At 45.8% G+C, this 26,487-nt stretch overlaps 1 protein-coding gene across 6 annotated transcripts in view; it reads left to right on the top strand.

Annotated features, from left to right (window-relative positions):
• Positions 1–26,487, top strand: part of RCBTB1 (RCC1 and BTB domain containing protein 1) — a 255,543-nt gene that overhangs the window by 103,889 nt on the left and 125,167 nt on the right. For 4 of the 6 annotated variants that reach the window (XM_078657360.1, XM_078657359.1, XM_078657361.1 and 1 more), the window contains 3 exons: positions 1,354–1,512; positions 2,344–2,451; positions 17,492–17,634. In XM_078657360.1, coding sequence (XP_078513486.1) covers positions 1,354–1,512; positions 2,344–2,451; positions 17,492–17,634 — 410 coding nt within the window. The remainder of the gene's footprint in view (positions 1–1,353; positions 1,513–2,343; positions 2,452–17,491; positions 17,635–26,487) is intronic. The other 2 variants (XM_078657364.1, XM_078657363.1) reach the window with 1 other exon arrangement.

Below are 26,487 nucleotides of genomic sequence, written 5' to 3'. Positions count from 1 at the left end.
ATTGTGTTTTTTGTGGCCACCACTCCAGGGGACTGACTAGGAGTGTGCCACGCCTGTCGTCCTTTTGTATACCTGTGAATACTGTTTTTTTTTTATTTGTTGTAATACTTTATTCGATATAAATATCATAAAGTAAAATACATACAATTTAATAATAAGTAGAAAGTTTAGAAGGGCAATTAATAACCAGTTAATAAAATGAGATTAAAAACACTAAAAAAGATATCTATGTACACGTTAAAACAGATATTTTGGCAATCTCATTCATTTTTACAAGCGTATCTTGCAAAGAGATACAATAACATGAAGGGAGTAAGCTATATTAGTTGCTAAAAATAAGGCTCAAACTACAAAGTAAAAGTGAGAGATGTTGCACCCATTGCTTTCTACATCCACCTCACTAAGAGCGTATGTATGTGGTATTTGTATATTACAAACCTAGCTGAAAGTCAGCAGAGTTCTGTACTGAATCAAGGGCAAAGGTGCAGTCAAGGTGTGGCTGGAGGAGTAGCTGGTTTGCAAGAGTGAGAGTGACCGTTTGCTGCACCATTCTGTAGTGGTCTTTAAATATGTGTGCCATTAGCTGTTTCCTAAATTTGATCTGCGTTGGGGCAGTCCTAAGGAATTAGAGGATGTTTTCTAGATCCTAGATGAAGAAGGCCTGTAATGTGATAACATTTCTTCAGGCCTTGGGGAGGTGTGCTGCAGCGTTAAGGAGGCCTTTAAGGGATCCAGTGTGAAACCTGAGATGCTGTGGCAGATGGCCTTGCCACTAGCCATATGCAAAAGTACAAAACTTGAACAGCAGGTCTAGGGCCGCTTACTGGGAGGAATAGTTTCACTTTCTTTAGTAGAGAGACCTGATACCAGATAATCTTAATTTCTTGGCAATATGTACCTTGACGACAACGTTGATGCCAAGGAGAATCCAAGAGACTTGGCATTAGGTGGGAGTTTGGATTCAAACCTACTCGTGTTCAATTAGTTGAGTCTGGTTTAAACTAGTTGTTGCTTAAAGCTCTTGGTGAATGGCAGACATTTTATTTTGGTGACTTTAAGCTTCACATAGGTGCTGGACATCCAGGTCTTGCTGAGATGCGCAGGAATTATTTAAAGTTTTGGATGAAGCTGAGGGAGACTTTAAAATATAGTTGTGTCATTAGCATATAGGTGAATGTTAATGATGTTGTCTGTGAGCAGTGTATCAACATGCTCCATATAGAGATTGAAGATTTCTGGGCAATATGGTACCATTGGAGACTCCAGAAATGATGGGGATCTTCTGGGACCTGAAGTGCAAAATATTGTCTTAATACTACATACCTAAGGAAGTTTTTTGTATCTGTTTAACAGGTATATGCCTGGGGTTACAACAACTGTGGTCAGGTGGGATCTGGCTCAACAGCAAACCAACCAACTCCTCGCAAAGTATCAAACTGCTTACAAAGTAAAGTGGCGGTCAGCATTGCGTGTGGACAGACTTCCTCAATGGCCGTAATTGACAATGGGGAGGTATTCATGTTCTTTTTTTTTTTTTTTATTACAATATTTTTGTCTATTACATGGAAATAGTACAGCAGATTAATTCAGAAAGAGAGGAGATGCAGCTTTTATAAGTCAAAATAGAAACAATGGCATACAGTCAATGTTGCCCCACGCACACTCAGCCACACTTTAGAGACCTCTCATGGCAACTGCTACATCAGCGACCTACTTATTTGCGATATTCTACTAGTCCCCATGTTATCATTCCCACTCTCCCGTTATCTGGCAGAAATAACATGCTGACAATGTGATTTAATCCACTAGAGCTAGTTGACCAGTAGTTCAGGATTTCTTTTCAATGTTTTTAGCGCTGCTCTCTTTGGAGTAAACTAGATGTCTCATCTTGTATGCTAGATTAGGTAGGACAAGTCTCCTCATTCTCATATATTTGTGGCATTTTGATATTAGGCCTTCATTGCCTGTATGGATAACAGTTTGTTTCATGTGTTAAAGGGCAGGTTAGATTCAACAAGATATGTTGTCCCATAACACAGAATCTCAGATTTATCCATATCATTTTATTTTGGCAATGTAAAGTCTGTCACTTTTTTCCTACTCTAATATCTGAAACTTAAGACATGGCATCCACCCCTCTCCTTGCCATTCTCTGACTCATTTCTGTTAGAAAAGAGGCACATGTTAATTTTTTATTTGATGATTTATGTGAATCACTCCTGCCTAAGCATACACATAAAGTAACAATATAGCAGGCTTGTGATGGTACTTACCTTTGAGATTTGCATTGTGTATTTAGTTTGTATTCTTCCTTCTTTTCTAAGACTTTACTTTTTTTCTCAGGTGTACGGCTGGGGTTACAATGGTAATGGTCAACTTGGACTTGGAAATAATGGAAACCAACTAACTCCATGTAGGGTAGCCACATTACACGGAGTTTGTGTCCTTCAGGTAAGCCACTGAATACGTAATTCATGTATGTGAAGCTTCAGAAACCACCTGGTGCTTTTGTTTCACCTTATTGGATTTCTTTTCCATGCTGTGTAGCACTGTTGGAATCCTTACTTTGTCTCATATTATTGTGCATGAAGTGCAGCCCTTTCAGTATCGCTTTGTTCGCTAATGTGACCTTCTTTCCAAATGGAGGGGGAAAAAAACCTTTTCAGACACTCTGAAATTCCTTTTTTCATCACTAGGGAAAATCAAGCAGAAATGCTTGCATGATACTGAAACCGTTGTTTGACCCACAATCTAGCTTTAGCTCAGACTTTTCAAAAGTTTTGCATATTCGCTTGATGAGACGTACTGGATGTACTCTGCAAAACACAGACCAGCCAAGCTGCTTACAATTCTGCATTGCTTTCTTTTTAACATTACTTTAAATGTGTTTATTTCAAGTTTAGTAGAACAAACTGCTGAGAGAGAAAAGTGCCTAACAAATGAGCCAGTGCTCCATGTGGCACCCTGGTCCTCTGTTAATCATTCTGCAAGATTCCTTATGTTTTCTTTGTAGGTACACAGCCTCACGGGTTTTATGACTAGTGGTCTAACATGATTTTGATATGTAGCTCACTAACAGAGTGTGTAAATAAAGCCAAGAGAATCTTACAATTTACATTTCTGTAATTCAGTCATTATAATGCATCATAAGTCGGCATGTATCAAAAATAATATAGATTGCTAGCACATGTATTGCCATTAGATGCCGAAGGAGATCTCTAAACAAGGTTAAAACTCAATCCCAACCACCCATTCCCCCGGGAAGTTGCCTTAGGCCTTGGGGTAGTGTAGGGGAAGGGATCTATGTAGGATACCTGTATTATTTAGGCCTGTGCAATGTAGCCATAACTATAGTCACTAACTTAACTATCTCGCACAATGGGGAGGAAGGTGGAGGGGCATGGGTAATTATACATTACGTCTGATTTGGTCATGAGGGATCAATTTACATTTTGAGTTGATATGTCATTAAGCGTGGGAGTATGGGGTTTCTGCATGATTAGTGTGGCCTCATTTTCTTGAGTGTTCTTTAAAATTATGTAATTTTGTATATATGTATATTTGTATATGTGTATATATATATATATATATATATATATATATATATATATATATATAATTCACTAAAAATACCAAAGGTTACAGTGACGTTATAGTTAGGCTGACATTTCACTTGTCCAAAAACAGAGAAATCCAGCCATTATAGTTACCTGAGTTAACTAGAACTTGTGCCCCTGCAATCTGCACTTCCTAGGACCTCACATGTTACGTCACTCATGACATGGTCAGTGACATTACTGATGACGTAGGCTCTGTGAAGGGTTTGAGGGGGAGCAGGACAGTGGCGCTCAAGCAGGTGATTGGTAATAACGTGGTGATTAGTTGAACAACAAACTAGTTTACGGTGCTGCCAGTGCAGGGGAGGACCCTGAACCCCTGCGTGAGTTAAGGGCAAAAGCCCCTAAAACTGCAAAACATACAATAGGTACCGGACACACGTGTAGGCTAAACAGTTTAGATACAGCGAAGTTGTTTATAAGAAAGTCAACACCGTTAGTTCAATGGAAGTCGTTTTATGTAGATGATATTCTTAGAAGGAAAACAACGCCAGCCAACACGTGTTTCATCACCATCTGTGACTCTTCAGGGCTGGAAACAATACAATGTAATGAGAATACAATAATGCAAAGCCACAGTATTAACATGAGCATGTTGTGTATTGCAAAGCACTAAAAGGTGAATTCACACGACACCCTCATTATTGGTTGAAACCCTAAAAGCCTAAGTAAGAAAGAGGTCTTGTGGTGAAAATGTGGGCGGTTTGCAAACATAATCAGCAACCTGACCAAAAAACAGTGAAAAATAATAGGAAAAGGAAATCATAAATAAAAGCATTAAATTCGGATCATTCTTGTTGTGAACGTAAATTCTTATCGATAGGTTATGGAGGTCACTTCTTTAGACAATTCAAAACGGTCCGATACTAAAAGACGATTAGAGCAATGGTTTTGCCAAAAAGGTACAGGAAATGTCATGATCAAGTGAAGCATTATTGAAGGCAAAGGGAAAAAGCGTCACAAATGTGAATGCAGCATATCGAGAAGCACACGGCTAGCGAGATCGGCATATTTAAACATTGTTGCATCATCGAGTGTGAACAGGAACATGACATTTGAAATCATGCGTGCTATAATCACACCAGCATTGTCAAGTGTGGACGTGCCAATGACATACGGTTTTCGCTGGGGTAAGTAATCACATTTTTTATCGTTAAAGTAAAGCATCAAGACTGGTTGCTGGATGCTAGATAATTTAACTTTATGAGAACGGCGAATAGTTTAAGCACATAGATGTCATGAATCACAGCATAACAGATTACCACATGTAGTCATGCATACTCACTATAACATGATCCTGGTCGGCGCAAAATAAACAAGCATTAGAAATGCAATCGGGCTCGGATTTATTTGAGTTTGAGCTAATGGCATTGTAAATGGTAATGTGTTTTTCCTAAGTGTTATGGAGTGTGTTAATGTGGTGTGTAGTGGAATTATGTGTGTTAGATTGTAATTGTAGCAATGGTGGCATGCTGTGTTTTTACATGAATATGTTTAAAACTAAAGTGTACCATACTGAGATTGCTACAATACTTAATTGTGGATGTGTAACAATCGATGCATGTACTGATGGCCGTGACTGCCTGTAGAAATTGTGCACTGATGGCTGGTGGTGTGTGTGCTTGGTAAAGTACTGCACTGCCAGCTGGAGGTGTGTGTGCCTTATGGAAGGGTGCACTGACGGCTGGTTGGTGTGTAGTTAGTAAAAGCGTGCACAGATGGCTGATGGTGTGTGTGTTTGGTGAAAGGGTGCACTGTTGGTTGCTGGTGAGTGCGCCTTGTAAAAGGATGCACTGACGGCTGGTGTTTTACGCCTGGTGGTGTTTGTTGTTTGTGAAAGTGTGCATTGATGGCTGATGGTGTTTGGCCCTGGTGATAGCGTGCACTGACGGCTGGTGGTGTGTTGTTGTGTATGTGGTTGTGTGTGTGGTGGTGAGTGTGTGATGGTGAGTCTGTGGGGGTGAGTGTGTGGTAGTGAGTGTGTTACACCAATGAGGCGCACTGGTGCCACTGCACCTGCTGCACAATGGTAGGTACGCCACACTGGTGGTACTACACCTGCTGCGCTGCCTTGGCACAGTACCTGCTGTGAGTGTGTAAGGGAAGCTTGCACCACTGCTGCTTGTGATGTCCTTCTTGCGAGTGTGAGAAGCTTGCACCTCTGCTGCCTGTGGTCTCCTTGTGAGTGTAAGAAGCTTGCACTGCTGCTGCCTGTGATGTCGTTCTTGTGAGTGTGAGAAGCTTGCACCGCTGCTGCTTGTGATGTCCTTCTTGTGAATGGGAGAAGCTTGCACCTCAGCTGCCTGTGGTCTCCTTGTGAGTGTAAGAAGCTTGCACAGCTGCTGCCTGTGATGTCCTTCTTGTGAGTGTGAGAAGCTTGCACCGCTGCTGCCTGTGAGTATGAGAAGATTGCATTGTGCATCTCTGTGCTGTGCCTGTTCTTTGTAAGGGACTCTTGCTCTGTTCCTGCTGCTGCCTTGGCACAGTACCTGCTGTGAGTGTGTAAGGGAAGCTTGCACCACTGCTGCTTGTGATGTCCTTCTTGCGAGTGTGAGAAGCTTGCACCTCTTCTGCCTGTGGTCTCCTTGTGAGTGTAAGAAGCTTGCACAGCTGCTGCCTGTGATGTCCTTCTTGTGAGGTCTTGCAGTTGTGAGAGTTTGAGCTATTGGCATTTTAAATGCCAGTGACTGGTGGTGGTGGTAGTGGTAGTACTGGTGCCTGTAGTACTGGTAGTACTGGTGGTGGTGGTGGTACTGGTAGTGGTAGTACTGGTGGTGGTGGTGGTACTGGTGGTGGTAGTACTGGTGATGGTGGTACTGGTGGTGGTGGTAGTGGTACTGGTAGTACTGGTAGTGGTAGTACTGGTAGTGGTGGTGGTGGTGGCACTGGTAGTACTGGTGGTGGTGGTGGTGGTGGTGGTGGTGGTGGTGGTGGTAGTGGTAGTACTGGTGGCTGTAGTAGTGGTAGTACTGGTGGTGGTGGTGGTACTGGTAGTGGTAGTACTGGTGGTGGTGGCGGTACTGGTAGTACTGGTAGTGGTAGTACTGGTAGTGGTGGTGCTGGTGGTGGTGGTACTGGTAGTACTGGTGGTGGTGGTGGTGGTGGTGGTGGTAGTGGTAGTACTGGTGGCTGTAGTAGTGGTAGTACTGGTGGTGGTGGTGGTACTGGTAGTGGTAGTACTGGTGGTGGTGGCGGTACTGGTAGTACTGGTAGTGGTAGTACTGGTAGTGGTGGTGCTGGTGGTGGTGGTACTGGTAGTACTGGTGGTGGTGGTAGTGGTAGTACTGGTGGCTGTAGTAGTGGTAGTACTGGTGGCTGTAGTAGTGGTAGTACTGCTGGTTGTAGTACTGGTAGTACTGATGGTGGTAGTACTGGTAGTACTGGTGGTGGTGGTACTGGTAGTGGTAGTACTGGTGGTGGTGGTACTGGTAGTGGTAGTACTGGTGGCTGTAGTAGTGGTAGTACTGGTGGCTGTAGTAGTGGTAGTACTGGTAGTACTGGTGGTGGTGGTGGTACTGGTAGTGGTAGCACTGGTGGTGGTGGTGGTACTGGTAGTACTGGTGGTGGTAGTACTGGTGATGGTGGTACTGGTGGTGGTGGTAGTGGTACTGGTAGTACTGGTAGTGGTAGTACTGGTAGTGGTGGTGCTGGTGGTGGTGGTACTGGTAGTACTGGTGGTGGTGGTGGTAGTGGTAGTACTGGTGGCTGTAGTAGTGATAGTACTGGTGGCTGTAGTAGTGGTAGTACTGCTGGTAGTACTGATGGTGGTAGTACTGGTAGTACTGGTGGTGGTGGTACTGGTAGTGGTAGTACTGGTGGTGGTGGTACTGGTAGTGGTAGTACTGGTGGTGTTACTGGTAGTACTGGTGGTGGTGGTACTGGTAGTGGTAGTAGTGGTAGTACTGGAGGTGGTGGTACTGGTAGTGGTAGTACTGGTGGTGGTAGTACTGGTGGTGGTATTACTGGTAGTGGTGGTACTGGTGGTGGTACTGGTAGTGGTAGTACTGGTGGTGGTGGTGGTAGTACTGGTGCCTGTAGTACTGGTAGTACTGGTGGTGGTGGTGGTACTGGTAGTGGTAGTACTGGTGGTGGTACCGGTAGTGGTAGTGCTAGTGGTGGTGGTACTGCTGCCCGAAGTACTGGTAGTGGTAGTACTGGTGGTACTGGTGGTGGTAGTACTGGTGATGGTGGTACTGGTGGTGGTGGTAGTGGTACTGGTAGTACTGGTAGTGGTAGTACTGGTAGTGGTGGTGGTGGTGGTACTGGTAGTACTGGTGGTGGTGGTAGTGGTAGTACTGGTGGTGGTGTTACTGGTAGTACTGGTGGTGGTGGCACTGGTAGTGGTAGTACTGGTGGTGGTAGTACTGGTGGTGGTAGTACTGGTGGTGGTAGTACTGGTAGTGGTGGTACTGGTGGTGGTACTGGTGGTGGTACTGGTGGTGGTACTGGTGGTACTGGTGGTGGTGGTACTGGTAGTGGTAGTACTGGTGGTGGTACCGGTAGTGGTAGTGCTAGTGGTGGTGGTACTGCTGCCCGAAGTACTGGTAGTGGTAGTACTGGTGGTACTGGTGGTGGTAGTACTGGTGGTGGTAGTGGTACTGGTAGTGGTAGTACTGGTAGTAGTAGTACTGGTGGTTGTGGTACTGGTAGTACTGGTGGTGGTGGTAGTGGTAGTACTGGTGGCTGTAGTACTGGTAGAACTGGTGGTGGTGGTGGTAGTGGTGGTACTGGTAATACTGGTGGTGGTAGTACTGGTGGTGGTGGTGGTAGTGGTACTGGTGGTCGTGGTACTGGTAGTACTGGTGGTGGTGGTAGTGGTAGTACTGGTGGCTGTAGTACTGGTAGTACTGGTGGTGGTGGTGGTACTGGTAGTGGTAGTACTGGTGGTGGTGGTACTGGTAGTGGTAGTACTGGTGGTGGTGGTACTGGTAGTGGTATTACTGGTGGTGGTGGTGGTGTTACTGGTAGTACTGGTGGTGGTGTTACTGGTGGTGGTGGTACTGGTAGTGGTAGTAGTGGTAGTACTGTAGGTGGTGGTACTGGTAGTGGTAGTACTGGTGGTGGTAGTACTGGTGGTGGTAGTACTGGTAGTGGTGGTACTGGTGGTGGTACTGGTAGTGGTAGTACTGGTGGTGGTGGTACTGGTAGTGGTAGTACTGGTGGTGGTACTGGTAGTGCTAGTGGTGGTGGTACTGCTGGCCGTGGTAGTGGTAGTACTGGTGGTGGTGGTACTGGTGGTGGTAGTACTGGTGGTGGTAGTGGTACTGGTAGTGGTAGTACTGGTGGTCGTGGTACTGGTAGTACTGGTGGTGGTGGTAGTGCTAGTGGTGGTGGTACTGCTGGCCGTGGTAGTGGTAGTACTGGTGGTGGTGGTACTGGTGGTGGTAGTACTGGTGGTGGTAGTGGTAGTGGTAGTACTGGTGGTCGTGGTACTGATAGTACTGGTGGTGGTGGTAGTGGTAGTACTGGTGGCTGTAGTACTGGTAGTACTGGTGGTGGTGGTGGTGGTACTGTTAGTGGTAGTACTGGTGGTGTTGGTGGTACTGGTAGTACTGGTGGTGGTGGTACTAGTGGTGGTGGTGGTGGTAGTGGTACTGGTAGTACTGGTAGTGGTAGTACTGGTGGTCGTGGTACTGGTAGTACTGGTGGTGGCGGTAGTGGTAGTACTGGTGGCTGTATTACTGGTAGTACTAGTGGTGGTGGTGGTACTGGTAGTGGTGGTACTGGTAGTGGTGGTACTGGTGGTGGTGGTACTGGTAGTGGTAGTACTGGTGGTGGTGGTGGTACTGGTAGTGGTACTGGTAGTGGTAGTACTGGTGTTCGTGGTACTGGTGATGGTGGTAGTGGTAGTACTGGTGGCTGTAGTACTGGTAGTACTGGTGGTACTGGTGGTACTGGTGATGGTAGTACTGGTGGTGGTAGTACTGGTAGTAGTAGTACTGGTGGTCGTGGTACTGGTAGTACTGGTGGTGGTGGTAGTACTGGTGGCTGTAGTACTGGTAGTACTGGTGGTGGTGGTGGTACTGGTAGTGGTAGTACTGGTGGTGGTGGTACTGGTAGTGGTAGTACTGGTGGTGGTGTTACTGGTAGTACTGGTGGTGGTAGTACTGGTGGTGGTGGTACTGGTGGTGGTGGTAGTGGTACTGGTAGTACTGGTAGTGGTAGTACTGGTGGTCGTGGTACTGGTAGTACTGGTGGTGGTGGTAGTGGTAGTACTGGTGGCTGTAGTACTGGTAGTACTGGTGGTGGTGGTGGTGGTACTGGTAGTGGTAGTACTGGTGGTGGTAGTACTGGTGGTGGTGGTACTGGTGGTGGTGGTGGTGGTGGTGGTAGTACTGGTGGCTGTAGTACTGGTAGTACTGGTGGTGGTGGTGGTACTGGTAGTGGTAGTACTGGTGGTGGTGGTGGTACTGGTAGTACTGGTGGTGGTAGTACTGGTGGTGGTGGTACTGGTGGTGGTGGTGGTGGTGGTAGTGGTACTGGTAGTACTGGTAGTGGTAGTACTGGTGGTCGTGGTACTGGTAGTACTGGTGGTGGTAGTGGTAGTACTGGTGGCTGTAGTACTGGTAGTACTGGTGGTGGTGGTACTGGTAGTGGTAGTACTGGTGGTGGTAGTACTGGTGGTCGTGGTACTGGTAGTACTGGTGGTGGTGGTGGTAGTGGTAGTACTGGTGGCTGTAGTACTGGTGGTGGTGGTGGTACTGGTGGTGGTGGTACTGGTGGTGGTGGTAGTGGTGCTGGTAGTACTGGTAGTGGTAGTACTGGTGGTCGTGGTACTGGTAGTACTGGTGGTGGTGGTGGTAGTGGTAGTACTGGTGGCTGTAGTACTGGTGGTGGTGGTGGTACTGGTAGTGGTAGTACTGGTGGTGGTGGTACTGGTAGTGATATTACTGGTGGTGGTGGTACTGGTAGTGGTAGTACTGGTGGTGGTGTTACTGGTAGTACTGGTGGTGGTGGTACTGGTAGTGGTAGTAGTGATAGTACTGTAGGTGGTGGTAGTGGTAGTACTGGTGGTGGTAGTACTGGTGGTGGTAGTACTGGTGGTGGTGGTGGTAGTGGTAGTACTGGTGGTGGTGGTACTGGTAGTGGTAGTACTGGTGGTGGTACCGGTAGTGGTAGTGCTAGTGGTACTGCTGGCCGTAGTACTGGTAGTGGTAGTACTGGTGGTGGTGGTACTGGTGGTAGTGGTACTGGTAGTGGTAGTACTGGTGGTCGTGGTACTGGTAGTACTGGTGGTGGTGGTAGTGGTAGTACTGGTGGCTGTAGTACTGGTAGTACTGGTGGTGGTGGTGGTGGTACTGGTAGTGTTAGTACTGGTAGTGGTAGTACTGGTTGTCGTGGTACTGGTAGTACTGGTGGTGGTGGTAGTGGTAGTACTGGTGGCTGTAGTACTGGTAGTACTGGTGGCTGTGGTGGTACTGTTAGTGGTAGTACTGGTGGTGTTGGTGGTACTGGTAGTACTGGTGGTGGTAGTACTGGTGGTGGTGGTACTAGTGGTGGTGGTGGTAGTGGTACTGGTAGTACTGGTAGTGGTAGTACTGGTGGTCGTGGTACTGGTAGTACTGGTGGTGGCGGTAGTGGTAGTACTGGTGGCTGTATTACTGGTGGTGGTTGTGGTACTGGTAGTGGTAGTACTGGTGGTGGTGGTACTGGTAGTGGTAGTACTGGTGGTGGTGGTAGTGGTAGTGGTAGTGGTACTGGTAGTGGTAGTACTGGTAGTGGTAGTACTGGTGTTCGTGGTACTGGTAGTACTGGTGGTGGTGGTAGTGGTAGTACTGGTGGCTGTAGTACTGGTGGTGGTGGTAGTGGTAGTACTGGTGGCTGTAGTACTGGTAGTACTGGTGGTGGTGGGGTCAATGTGGAGCTTGAACTGTTTCCCTTTCAGCTTGCCAAGCCCTGTGAATAGTGCCGGGAATTTGTGCGAAATGGCGTCCGCGTGGGAGTCATGAATCTGATGAGCGAAGAAAACCAGCCTGAGGTCTTCTGCGGTGTGGCAGCTGAGAAGGGTGCCTTTCCTCCCTTCTGTGATGTAGAATCAGGCTCTCGTGATGTGTTTGTCGCTGGTGACCTCTGCCTCGATGACCCCTCTGAGAGGCAGAGGGTGCGTACCTCCATAGGTGTAGATCTGGGCCTTGGTAGGTGCAAGAGGAGGTCGTGGTGACAGCCGCTCATACTGCTGTGAATCCATGACGTTGACCGATGCCCCTGTATCGATGAGCGCCTGGACTGTAGATCCTCCAACCAGGACAGAGCACATCGGCAGTGGTCTTCGGTTTTTGTCGGACCTTCTGCGAAGGATATAACAAACACCTCGTCGCCATCTTCGAGCGCGAGGCAGCGCCCCACGTGGAGTCACCATCCTGCAACTGTGCATCGTCGAGTGACACCTGGCCTAGGCGTTGCGTCATACCTCGAGGCCTGGTGTATGTCTGTCTAGACCGGGTGCTGTGGCACACCTTGGCAAAATGATTCACCTTCCCACAGCAGGAGCACGTCTTCCCTTTTGCTCTGCACTCTGCAGTTTTGCGGGTGTTCCACGCCACAGTTGCCGCACGCCCCACTCGTAGACAGTCGCGGTGCAGGGCGAGCCGTACTTGGATGCTGTTGTATGACCTCGACTCTTTCTTCCTTAATGGGCGCTTACTTCAGTGTTTGTGGCCCAGCAGCGGTTCTATGCAGGGCAGCTTCCATTTCACCCGCCTGTGCATCAGAGCTCATGGGACCTGGCCAGAATGAGGATCTCATCCAGAGAGATCCCCGGTTGCCGAAGGATCAGTTTCCTTAGCAGTGCTGAGCGGCATCCCTGGATGACTTGGCTGTGTATTTCTTCTCTCTGGTCCGTGAAGGCGCACATGGCCGCCAGCCTGCGCAGCCGCGTATAAAACATGTCCACGGACTCTGCGTCCGACGGTGATGCCTGCCTGAACTTGAAACCCTTGAAATCAGGGTTCGGCTGAGGGTCAAAGTGCCTGTTGAGAGCAGCGACCTCCGCTTCATAGTCATCATCATTTCCTGTGCTGGAGGGGTAGTTGGGCCCCAAGGACATCCTTGGGTGCCAACTACCCCTCCTGTTACCTCCACTAAGTCCACCCACAGTGGGATTGGTAAGAAGTGTTTGAGGACACGCCCCCTTTCTCTACTACTCTGAAAAAATGGCTCGTGGTGCACTACTGATTGGGGGATGAAGTCCACTTTACTCCTGAGGGACCTTAGGGGCCACAAAACCCTTCTGGTACCGCCAGTAAGTCGTACACAGCAGGATTTCTGAGAGCTCTTTCGAGGCACATCCCCTTTTCTTTACCACTCTGCAAATGCGAATACTAGTTAAAAAAACATAGATATTCACTGTAAAAAAACAAAGGTTACAGGTAAGTTATAGTTCGGAATTAGCATTTAAAAAAACCTTAGAAATTCACTGAAAAAAAAAAGTTAAAGGGACATTATAGTTAGGAAATAGAATTAAAAAAACTTAAAAATTCACAAAAAAAAACAAAGGTTACTGGGACGTTCTAGTTAGGTTCAGATTTAACTTTTACAAAACCAGTGAAATTTGGCAGTTATAGTTAACTAAGCTAACTATAACTTACGCCCCTGCAATGCACAGCTTATGTCCGCACATATTACATCACTCATGACATGGTCAGTGACATCACTCATGACATCACTGATGACATCTCAAATGACATCTCTGATGACATCATCCACAGAACCACTCACACACCTACTCACGCCCCCATACAACCTCTTGTACGCACAATCACACACCCATACAACAACTGACATACCTATTCATATACCAGTACTCACATACCCACCCACCCACTCACTCCTCCGTAGAGCCACTCACACGGCCACTCACTCACATGTACAACCACTCACACAATCATTAACTCACCCATACAGCCCCTCATACAACCAGTTACTCACCCATACAGCCAGCCACATAACCACACACTCACCTGTTGAGCTACTCACACCCACTCACTCACCTAATCAGGCTCTCGACACAGCCACTCGCTCACCCATAGAAGCACTCATACACTCGCTCACACAACCACTAACCTGCACCTGTGATTACCAATTTGGCTAGAATCTATTAGTGGCCCTCTTAGTTTAAAGTGTTGGGAAACGCACCAAGAGGCAATTTGTGGCAGTGGAAACATCTGTTCTGTCAGTGGCCTGCTGCATGTCGGCTAGCACGTCCATCCAAAATGAGCTCAGGATGGGACACATCTAAAGCATGTGGAATAGATCCACTGGTGAGGCACAACATCTTGGGAATTTGTTCATTAATTCTAGAAATATTAGATGTGATCTATGAGGACTTAAATATGCTCCATGAAGTACCTACAATGGATATTTTTGAAGTGGGCATTTTTGGATACCATGTCATGATATACCAGGATTTACTGACCTACCCCAATGTTGTTTTCCATGTGGTTTTTAGGTGTTGTCCAGCTGGTAAGATTTATAAAGCCACACGTTCAAGAACCTGCTGTGGCCAATCGTGTGTATATCAGGCATTGCACTATGTGAAAACTAAATTCTGTCAAGTCTACTAATGTAACCTGTAGCAGCTAACTTTGTCTAGGTCTCACTATTGTTTTACGATTAATCGGTCACCTCGCAGCAAGGCAAGAGTTGTACATGGCGTCTGAGACGTGAAATTAAAAAATATTTGCATTATGTATTGTGGTGCCGAGTTCATATAAACCTATAATTAGAGGATATATGCTGTTTCTCATAATGCCATTTTAACACCTGCCTCAAAGAGCCTCAAAACATATAACTATCTGACACTAATCTTTAAATTTTCGATGTTTGCTGTAAATATGTGCAGTGCTCTGATTACTCTTCACCCTCGCCGCTGCCTGAAAACGCTTGCCTAATTTTTCTCTAATCACAGTCATTTAATAAATGTTTTTTGCTGACTCGTTATAAATACAGAGTATTGATGGCAGCTGATTTTGGTAGTGTCGTACAAGCTTTTTACCTACACCGCAGTGGAGAGATTGTCTTCTAGCAGTCCCTGGTGAATGTGTGAATTTTGTTCCGACAGAGGACCCTGATTCCCCCATGATTGTATGTGGTATGCATAACACTGCTTGAGGACATTATGGGCTCCCCTTAGCTGGGGCACTGGCGGCATGTATATAGCCCCTAAGATTATTGGGTATTTCATAGGGTGTAATGGTAATTTGTGCTGTTGTGTCCACTTCTTTATGCATGTCCCCCTGCACTGCTTCTCCAATTTCCCTTTCCTTGCAGATTTAATTGCAAAACATGGTGCAAATGTTTTTGCATTTGCCTTTGCCTAACAGCTCTTGAGTCATGCAGGCCCCAGAGAACTGGATTAACCATGATTAAATGAAACCTTGACAGTTTTCTCTTTAACAGCGATTGCTTAATTGCTTCAGATTAGCAGAACCGATCAGGATATGCCTGATACTGTCCCAATGCCAAATGTTTTTAGGGATAGATTGCTGTTAGTTTCCTGTGTCTGTTCAGCTCAGTCTGCCCCTATGTTGCCTTCCTTCCAGGAGGGTAACAAGCTGGATTAAGTGAAGTCTCTAACTAGTGCACATGGCCAATTGACAGCCCTGATTGTTTTTATCTTCAAAGATGATTTAGCTCCCCACCACAGACAAAAAGGTCCCAAGATGGACGTTGGCTCCTCCACAAGCATTCTGTGAGGATTAAGAATACTCAGTGGTTGTCATCTCCAGGACAGATGCAGTGTTTAGCCAAGATGTCTATTGCAAGGAAAGTACTTCTAAAAAGAAATCCATACACACTAATCTTCATCAACCAATATGCTTTTGGAAGGCAATTTTTAAAAAGCCTTGCACAGCTATTACCAAGCCAATACGAAGCTAATGCAGTACGTGGACATAGCCTATGCCTCTTTATCTTTGGATTTTTTTGCATTTTATTTCCCCAGTCTTCTCTAGTTTCTTCTCCTTAGGAGCTTCTGTTTTATTAATTTAATGCTTTTGCATAGTCCCTTTGCAGAGCAGTCTCTCTGCGATAGCAAAATAATTTGCGAAACAATGGTAGATGACTGTGTAAAGAGTTTCGTTTCAAGCTGGATACCAAATGTTATGCTAATGATAGGCTGTGTCTAACACGTTCTATTAAACTACAATGGGGTTGGGATCTAAGACTGAAAATAATTTCTATCTCAAGCGGGGTTTGAAATTAGGGCCTAGATGGAGAGTCCCTGACTGTAGTAGTACTGACTAAAACAGCTCTGGTGAATCTAGTCTGTAGATAACTGGGACAGGTTAAAAGGCATGTGTACATAAGGCAAATGCATATGAATTTTATAGTATGGTCCATAAGACACCAACAGAGCTTTTGACAAGCTTCTGAGCTATGGTCCTGCCTCAGCCTATCACAGAGGCAGACTCCAGGATATGTTCCTCTGGGTCTCCCGCATTGCAGAGATACACAATCTGACAGCAGATGTCATGAGCAAACTTCTGGACCCATCCAATGAGGAGCTCAACCATGCAGTTCATGACTATCTTCAAGGTTTGTGAATAACCAGAGAGGCCAATTGGTCACACAACTAAAGGAAACCATTTTGCAAGAACCGCTTTTACATTTTTTTGGGAACAGAGAGCTGGTACCAGATCACCTTTGTATTTTTGACAATGTGCTCCTTTAGATTGAGGTTGTTGTCCAGGGTGAGTCCAAGTGACTTGGCGTTCTGTGAAAGTTGGGTCTCGAAGCCACCAAGGTTCATGTCATTGAGACAGGTTTGTACTGTATCTTGATTGTAATAAGCCACTTAGATGATGGGACTGGTAACCAAGAAAGAGAGCAAAGGTAGTCCTTTTTCCATCCATTCCTGGATTCCCCTTTATACAGTGGTACATTTTTTTCCACTATGCAGGAATATATGTAAGAAAAAAAATCGAAGAAAAATTGAGATCTGGATATTCTCTTAGTGATTGGTAGGGACTACTATTAGTGTAGACCGGAGAGTGCCAAAGAGGGCGATGGGAATTCTCAAAATTTCTTACTATGCTAGTCGTCCCATGCTAGGCATGATTGCCTCACTGAGTCCTAGATTTTGCTTGGCTTTTTTTGGTATTTAACTTGTAACGATTTATAAGTAAAATGAGGAGTGAAGGAGATTCTAATGCATGGCATGGCTCCGCTTAGCAATCCGAGAAACCTCTTTACTGGGATGTGTGGCTGGCTGAAGGACAGGGAATGCTGGGAAGAGGAGCGTTCTGTGCTGAGGACGAGGAGTAGCAGGCTGAGGTATGAGAGATTCTGGATATGGGTGCCACTGGGCTGAGGTGGGAGCGTTGAAAGATGATACTTCATTGGTCAGTTTGCACACGCAAGGGCAACGAGATTGACCCATGTGTACCAGTGTCGGAAATGATTTTGCATGTGTATGCCTACTTTGAAACATTGTTAAATTTGCTACGGGTCCCTTCAGGTAACTTCCTGTCGCATAAATGTAGTCCGTTTTAACACCCCAGTTCTGAAAGCACCTGCATTTCATGTTCCTTTTATAAAGCACAGTCAGTTATAGTTGCTTAAATAATCGTCAAATGAAGCTTCTACTTGTAATTACGATCATCAATTCAGGAGAAAACTCCACTTTTTTTGGTGCTAACATATTTTTAGATGGGTCTGAAAGTATTCAGTGGTCTTATAAAATTGCAGTGCCTGCCTGTCTGTTTTGATAGCGTTTAGTACCGTTGGGCTTTGTGTTTTGTATAAATACTTTGAAATGTCAGTTGAGATTTCTGCGAGTAGGTCATGTGTGTTACATTTCGCTACTGAAGTAAGTGCAACAGTTCCTGTCTGTTGTCTCTGTCGTTCAAAAGTAACCCTTCTACATTTACTTGCAGATTGCCTGTGGCTATGCACATACATTAGCACTAACAGATGAGGGCTTGCTGTATGCCTGGGGAGCTAATACTTATGGGCAATTGGGAACTGGCAGTAAAAGTAATCAACTAAGTCCAGTGCAGATCATGATGGAAAAAGAAAGGTAATGTATACATGATATGGGTAACTGCATGTCCTTATGCATGGTAGATTATTTTTGTTCTCTCACCAAAATCGGTAGCATTGGAATTTTGCAGGCATGCTGCTTAACAATGCTCGCCACTCATCCCACATTTTTCAAGCCTTGGTTTAATTATTGCTCATGAGTTTTTTTTATTATTAACCCTGGTGTTTTGGGCGACTTAATTAGATCTCCCTGACCTTTCAGCGCATATACCTTTTTTCATTGTCATTACTATTTTTCTGCAACCTTCTTTGGGAGGGACCTGTTCTGTTGGGAGATGTCACAAAGGATGGCTGCCCCCAGACCTACCATGTGACCTAAGAGTGAATGGGTACCGCAGTGTCCATCACTCCCAACAGTACTAGGTAAATGATACGTACGGTATGTCTGTCTGAGCCACTGACTCGAGATCTAAAAGCTTCCTTTTATTTAGCCAGCCAGAGTATGCCTAGCACTGAAGGTGTGTGCATCAGAAGCACCATAGGTGAAGCCTTGCCTTAAGAGGTCTGCATTTCGGATGCATGCCGAATGTAACATGATTCACCAAAACCAACCATCTCTATCAACATGGGTAGCGATGCTCCCCTGCTAATGTAGTCACCTAGAGTAAAAAGTCCTTGAGTTTCAATGTGAGGAGTTCCAACACACGTATTTACCACTTTTCTGTCCTGAGTACCTTTATCATGGTCCATATAAAGCATTATGCTTCCTCATTGGACTTGGGCCACTGAGGCATGATTTTTTTTTAACACGGTACTCAGCTGTGCATTAGAAATCACATCTATGTTGGAGTGCATGTACAGTTGTTCAGATTTTCCAACAATACCGCATGTGATCTATTTATTCACAGTGGTCATTTGTTGGAGAACTTAGCAAGTTAGCCTGTCGATTGACATGAATTATGGGGACAGCATCGAGTGAGGTGTAGTCTCATTGTCTCCCTTGTCTATAGCATAGTATGCCAACCAGTAAACCCACATCTTACGGAACTTCTTTGGACACCCTCTGGCCCGTTCCCATTTCCCACTCCCAGAAGGTTGGCAATTCGGCGGCTCCCCAGTATTTAGCCACATCATTTTGGCCACCACGAGACCCCCGATTACTGAAGAGGAGCTTAGCTACCGGGATGCCTACCTCTGTTGGTATACCTAGCAGTATAATTCAATGTAGGTGGTGAAATGCACACCTTTCTTTTTGTTATGTGCTCAGTAATTTGCCTCTTTACTTAATTGTTCAATTTCTTCATCATAATAGTGGCGTGCAAACTTGATAGCGCTTCGCCCAGTGCACTTGAAATACATCAAACAAAAGGAACCGGGTTAGATCCCTGTACAAGATGCACAGCCGTGGATGCATCAAATGAATCAAAGTCTCAATTTTAATCCTCTTTTACTCTTTGTCATTGTTACTCCATAATTTTTTTCTCAAACATTTTTCTCCGTATTTTCAATTCATTTTATACATTCAACTTCCCAGAAGAAATGTCTTTTTCAAGCACAGAAGAGTAAAACGTTTTCACCAGTCACGATAAATTATTTAAAAATCCAATGCATTTCGGGAATGTTCCCTTCATCGTGGATATCTAAAATACAAATATTCAAAAAAAGATAAATCGTGTTATCACCACATACCACGCCCAATTACCAAACATGAATACTGCGTGTTCTTATAAACTCTACCTTATGTGTATCCCATTAAATCTCAAACAGCATCATGCCTATATGCCTCGCTCTTACCAAAAGTGTCTGCAGTGCTAAATATATACACATTCTGATACCTAACAATATCCTATTCCACCCCTGCATGTCTTGCTGTAACATTATGACTGCAATGGTCAACGTCCTTTGCCACATTTAACCTTGTGAGATTTTGATTTCACGAGCGGTACTTTCCTAAACCTTGGACATGGAAACGCTTACCGTGACTGCTAATTCCTTGCTGCATTCAAGATTTAATTTCATCTCCTCCCTGTGCTGCTAACCAAATACAAGGAACTCTTATTCAAGCTTACATTCCTTCTCAGCTTTACCTAGCGGCTGTCAGTAACCGCTACCTTTTACTACTCTAAGCGCGCACGTTTGCTTTGACTACGCCCTTCCCAATTAACCACACATGTGTCTATAGAAAATATCACCGCTCCTCCTGCGCAACTCAACCTCAACCCTCCCTCCCAACATCCCTCAGTACTGCGTCTCCCAGCATGCATCTAAGTTGCAACCATAAGTGGTATTCATTCCACAATGTTCTGAGTGTCCAGGTACCATTCTGCTTACACGAAAACCTCAACAAATGTCAAATCAGCAGTAATGTACACAACCCCTGTCGCCAAGTGTGTAATAATAATAACAAACCCAGTATCACGTGTCCAATGGAAATGTGTTAATGTTTGAGTCTCTTGTGTTCCTTCTCAGATCGTCTTAATTTGAGACTGGTGCAAACCTCTTCTGAGTTGTAGATGTTAGTTGGGAGGGAGGATTGATCAATAGAACGGAACTACAATACCATCAATTAATCAGGAAACTAAAATCCAATCCTGATGTTATTATCCGTAATGCTGACAAAGGAGGGAATCTAGTTCTGTGGGGCAAGAAAAACTACACACAAGAGGCCATGACTCAACTGGCAGATACAGCTTGCTACCGCAGGAGTGACCAAATGGAATTAAAAGCAACATATGGGTCGTACAATATGAAATTTGCAACTTGGAGAAATGGGGGACTAATCACAACGGATGAATTTAAATTTCTTAAGAATGATAAACCTTTGACTCCCATTCTCTATTTTATTCCAAAAATCCATAAAAATGCACTAAAACTGCCGGGAAGGCCAATAATATCGGCATGAAACAGTCTTCTTGAAAAGACTTCACAATATGTGGATTATTTCCTCCAGGAAGCAGTGCAAAAGTTGTCCTCGCATGTTAGGGACACAAGTGACTTCCTCCACAAAATTCAGCATATAGATTGGAAACACGATTATCTTTTAATAACTTTGGATGTGACATCATTATATACATCTGTAAATCATCAGGATGGTATAAGAGCTCTTCAGCATTATCTAGGAAGAAGGACACCTGATCTTGTCGAACATTAACAAAATGTTGCTCAATATGGTTGAGTTTTGCCTACATAACAATATTTTTCTATTTCAAAATACCATGTATAAGCAAAAACGTGGAGTTGCTATGTGTGCCAGCTTCTCCCCCAGCTATGCTTGTTTGCATATGGGCTGGTGGGGGGAGCTGGTACTCATGAAACAACACACTGCAAATGTTGAAACTAACATTAAATGCTGGTTACGCTTCATTGATGATTTGTTTTTGATTTGGCAGGGCAATGAGGAGGAAGCTGAACATTTTATTACAGAAATGACCTCAATCTGCACTGTACATCTAACATTAGTTCAACCTCCATTAACTTTTTGGATGTAGAAATTTACATTCTTGCAGGCAAACTGGAAACTAAGCTGCACAGAAAGCCTACGGCGGGCAATGCCCAAATACTGCATGCCAGTAGCTGTCATCCACAACCTCTTATTCAAAGCATTCCCTAAGAAGGATTTGTAGTCAGGAGGAGGAACTCAAGAAGGCACAACAGGCTTGTTTTGCAGCGTGAATCTTTCTGGATTCACTATGCTGTGCATATTCCGCAATCTGGTGGTTGGGTCCGGAATCTTAGTCTTTTTTTTTTTTTTTGTCGTAGCCCAGGTGGGCGTCAACGTCCCACCATTTGGTGTACCTTCGGTGATTCTTTTTTCCGCCGTTGGGTCTGGTTCGTCGCGTGAAGCTCCAGAAGTTTTGGAGGAGAAAAGGAGGAAAAACAGCAACTCTTCAACGGTAAAGACCTGAGAAGATCGGGAGAAGAGGTCCATCAGAGAAGAGACGACGAAGAAAGGAAAGAACTTCGAGATCTTCGACGTCCTTGGAGGAATACGCACACAGGGGGCCCCCTGAGCGCAGGGATGTACAAGACACCCTTTAAATTCTGCAAGAACTGCCACCACAAGTTCGCGCAGAAGGACCAGCACCCGGTCTGCAACCTCTGCCTGCCAATCGACCACGAGAGCAGAGACTACAACGCCTGCTCCGTCTTCAAGCCGAAGACACTCCGAGTTCGAGAGAGACAGAGGACAGCTCCCCACACGATGCAGGGCAAGGGCCAGGCCCGACGCTTTATGAACTGGGCCTCTCCACCGACGACGAGGACAACATCGCCGAAGGTCCAGATGACTTCACGGTCGCAGAGACCGATAAGAAAACGCCTGACAAGGTAGGAGAGTCTACGACCCCGAAAACCCCCACAGGGTCTCGAAAGCCAGAGGCAGACTCTCGAAAATCAGAGCCCAGAGCCTCGAAAGGAGCACCGGCGCAGAAAACTTCGACGACCGAAGCTGCATCCTCCGAAAAAGAGCCCAGCGGATCCTTCGAGAAGGACTCACGGAGGCCGAAGACCAGCGAAAAGCAAAGGTCATCGAAGCAAGCCCCGAAAAAGGGTCCTCGACTTCGGCTTTCAAGGAAAAGGAGCCGAAGAAAGTTTCGACGTCGACGCGCCGCCGAAAAGAGCAGCCGAAACGCTCGACGACGAGCAGGCCGCAGAGATGCAGAGAAAGAAAAGAAGGCTCGAGGCCGAAATGGAGAACATCCTTCAGAGAAAGAAGGACTTCGATGAAAAGGTGAGAAGTTACAGGATCCCCTCGAAGCCGGCACCGGCTGCCGCTGTGGTACAGGAGCTCGAGGAGTTCGACGTCGAAGAGACGCCGAAAACTCCGGATCCCTCGGAGCACGAAGAGGAAGAAGACCTCTACTACACAGAAGGGGATTAGGGGGAGCAGCAGTCAAGCTACGGCTCAGGTTCCTCGACGGCCCAAGACCAGGAATGCCAGGACATCAAGGCCGAAAACCCGGAGGAGGCTCTGGAAACATACCCCTCGAGGCCTTCGCCACCGGATGACATTGGGGCATACAATGAGGTGGTCAGGAAGGCGGCAGCAGCTTCAATCAATCAATCAATCAAAGCATTTATATAGCGCACTACTCACCCGGAGGGTCTCAAGGCGCTTGGGGAGAGGGGGTCCGCCACTGCTCGAACAACCAGGTCTTGAGCTGCTTCCTGAAGGCGAGGTGGTCTTGGGTCAGTCGGAGGTGGGTCGGGAGGGAGTTCCAAGTCTTGGTGGCCAGGTAGGAGAAGGACCTTCCTCCTGTGGTGGCTCTTCCGATGCGGGTGACGGCGGCGAGGGCGTGGCTGGTCGATCGAAGCTGGCGTGTGGGCGTGTAGAAGTTGAGGCGGCTGTTGAGGTATCTTGGGCCTTGGTTGTGGCTTATGGAGTTAAGCTGGAAGAGGAGAAGCCAAAAGCAGATTTCCTGCTGGAGACATTGCTCCCCATACAGACAAGAAGCCAGTTCTTGCCCATGCTAAAGAGTATCACAGACCAGGGGAAGGAAGCCTTCAAGGACCCGGCTACATGCAGATCAGTAACGCCGAGGACGGAGAAGAAATACACATTCTCCTCCCAGGACCCAGCTTACATTAAGGGATCCGTCACAGCAGATTCAATAATCGCTGCAACGGCCAGAAAAAGGGCAAACGTCCCAACAACATCTGGACCTCCACCTGACAAGGAAAGCAGGAGGATGGATCTAACTGGCAGGAAAATAGAGAGGAACGCCGCAACGCACTGGCGGATGGCGAACTCCAACGCCCTCCTGAATAGACACCAATACCAGCATTGGGATGAGATGGGCCAATTGCTCAAGCACCTCCCGGAACAATACCGTGAGAGGGCATCACACTTTGTGGAAGAAATGGAAAAGCATCGCTAACTCGTGCCTGAAGACAGCCTTGGATGGGGCAGAAACATCCAGCAGACTGATGGCTATAGGCATCACAGAGAGAAGGCAAGCCTGGCTCAGAATCTCAGGCTTCAAGGCTGAAGTTCAGAAAAACATCCTGAACACACCCTTCAACGGTGAAACACTGTTCGGAGCCCCAGTTGATGAGAAGCTCACCCAACTGAAGAAGGACAACGAGACGGCAAGGTCCATGGGGGCCCTGCAATTCAGGGGGATGAGGAGGGGCACTCCTACACGGAGGCCGAACGGCAGAGGTGGAAGTCAGCGAGGAGATTCACACCAGAGTTTCCACCAGGGGCAACAGAGTGACAACCAAGGTCACCAGGGCCAGCAGAGACAAAACTGGAACTGCCAGAGCAGGGGCCAGTCCTTTCGATCAAGAGTAAATGGACGGGGCCAGAGAAGGAGAGGCGGTGAACAACCCCCCTCTAAGTGACTTCACACGCCTTCGGCTCGGGCCTTTAACGATTCAGCAGGCCTTTAATAGCCGGTATAGCCCGCTACGGCGGGCTATAAGGCTATAATATTTTCTACATGTTTTCAGGGGTTTACTAATGGAGTACATAGGACAGCCACAAATTTTAAGCTGTGCCTTTTTATTAAAAAAATTCAAAGACAAAACAAAATACCAAGTAATCCGAAATTTATGACCCCACTAGGGTATTATACATTTTCTATCATAAAATGTTAGTCAAACCTGATAACTCCATTAGGTTAATTGCAATTTTCGGCTGATAGCATATGGAGAGCAGTCAGTGGATCTGGTGTGTCGGCTTGTGACCACAACCTGGGATAGTTCATGGGCAGGAATAAACAACTTGTGGCGACCAATACGTTCCATGGTTGAGATATCTGTATAATTAGTTAGAACAGGGGGCAAATCAAGTTTAACGTTATTAAAAAACATGGAGAGCATGCTAAAATATAATATTTGCCAATCGATTACATGTGCATTACATGGGGAGGAAGCAACACATGGCGCACTACTTAAAAAATGATAGGCGGCAGGATTAAGTGATTTGCTCAGAAACAGCGGCTACAATAGGAAGATATTTGACATATAAGAGCTGGAATCCGTGGTAAAATACACTTTTGTGAAAAGCATTACTTTTGCAATGCATGGGGCACGTGACGCACTACTTACATGAGAAAAACTACATCGCATTAACTTGAACAGCACGTAGCACACTGCTGCGGGAACGGCCACGTGACGTTTGACAAATTAAATAAATGCAGCAGGATTAAGTGATTTGCACACAACAAAAGATAGCAAATCAAGTTTAACGTTATTAAAAAGACATGGAGAGCGTGCTAAAATACAACATTGACCAATCGATTACATGTGCAGTGCATGGGGAGGAAGCAACACGTGGGGCACTACTTAAAAAATGTTAGGCGGCAGGATTAAGTGATTTTCCCAGAAACAGCGGCTACCAAGGTAAGATATTCGACGTATAAGAGCTGGAAACCGTGGTAAGATACCCTATTGCCGAAAACATTACTTTTGCAATGCATGGGGTACACGACGCACTACTTACATCGCATTAACTTGAACAGCACGTAGCACACTGCTGCGGGAACGGCCACTTGTCACTTGGCAAATTAAAGAAACGCAGCAGGATTAAGTGATTTGCACTATAACAAAAGTTTCGAAGTCAACTTTAACGATATAAAAAAGCAGGAAAGCATGCTTAAAAACAGCATTGTCAAATCGAACAAAAATGTGCATTTACGCGATATTTAAAGATCGTTCAGATTAATTAATTTAACTACTCTTAAAAAAAGTGCTCACCTACGAAGAAGTGGATACGAACACTATCAATGGCTGTGACTGTAGAATAGGAAAAGTTCGAGAAGGTTGGCAGGTTATAAATGCTTTGAAGAACGATGATTGGTTGAGCATGATGTCACTGGGTGTGAGAGCTGTGATTGGACATGTTGTAATTGAGCATGCACAAATAAAATGAAGTACGTTAGGGGTATATAGGCAGACGGTGGGACGTATTGTGCGCATGAGTAACATTAACATGCATGTGCTACCACAAACATGCATGCGCAAAGTGAAGGCAACTCTCTTGGAGGCGAGGAGCCGACGGGACAGTGGGGGAATTGGAGACCCTCCCACGGTCCCCAACGGTGACGGACAAAATAAATCCCCAAAAAAAGGCCGTCCCTGGGGAATGGGGCCCCCGGGGCCTTGAAGTGTCTTCAGGAGGGGGGCTATACAGCCCTCCTCCATAAAATAAAAATATATAATTAGCCATGCCTCGGGGGGATGGGGACCCCGGTGCTCGGAATTGGCCACGGGAGGGGTCCACGTGGCCCCCTTCCCTTAAAAAAATTGAATATGCATACTCCACTTATTGTCATCGTACCATAAGCGCACCCTTCCGATCACGCGCTGAATGCTAATTGGCTGTCAAGTGGTTGTCAACATTCAAAACTAGAAACTGTTGGCAGCAATTTTATGCCTCGTTAGAAGGGAGGCTGAAGAAGCGTGTGAAATGTGTGTTTAAAACGTGAAAAGGGGGAGGGGAGACACACCCTGATTCTCTAGGTCTGCTCAGGGTGTCCCACAAGGACCCCCAGGGCCCCCCAAAATTTTTTTGGGGGGTAAAATCGTGGGGTGCGCGTATGATCCACGCATTCTAGCGATATAAAAAAAAAAAAAGAAACGTGGGCTTCCGTGTGTAATTTGCATTCTTTCAACTGTTTAGAGGAGATGCAGCCGTACTGGATCCATGATCCACCACGGAGTAAGAAAAGGTAACGATAATACTATTTACTTGCTAACTGAATTTCCTTCCATAGGCTAACATTGACTGGTTTCACTTGCAAATTCTTCTAAGTGTGGAGTTTTGGAACTTTAAAATATTCACCTAAAATCATTCAAACTAGTAATTCCAATTTACTCACCTGTTCTCAGGAGAGAAGCCAGTACTGCATCTTTTAGCCCAACACTGACCCTAAAAAGTAGTTCTAAG

The sequence above is a fragment of the Lissotriton helveticus genome, chromosome 8 (genome assembly GCF_964261635.1).
Source record: "Lissotriton helveticus chromosome 8, aLisHel1.1, whole genome shotgun sequence".
Lineage (NCBI taxonomy): Eukaryota > Metazoa > Chordata > Amphibia > Caudata > Salamandridae > Lissotriton > Lissotriton helveticus.
Note: the sequence above shows the minus strand (reverse complement) of the source record. Positions and strands in the feature narration are given on the sequence as shown.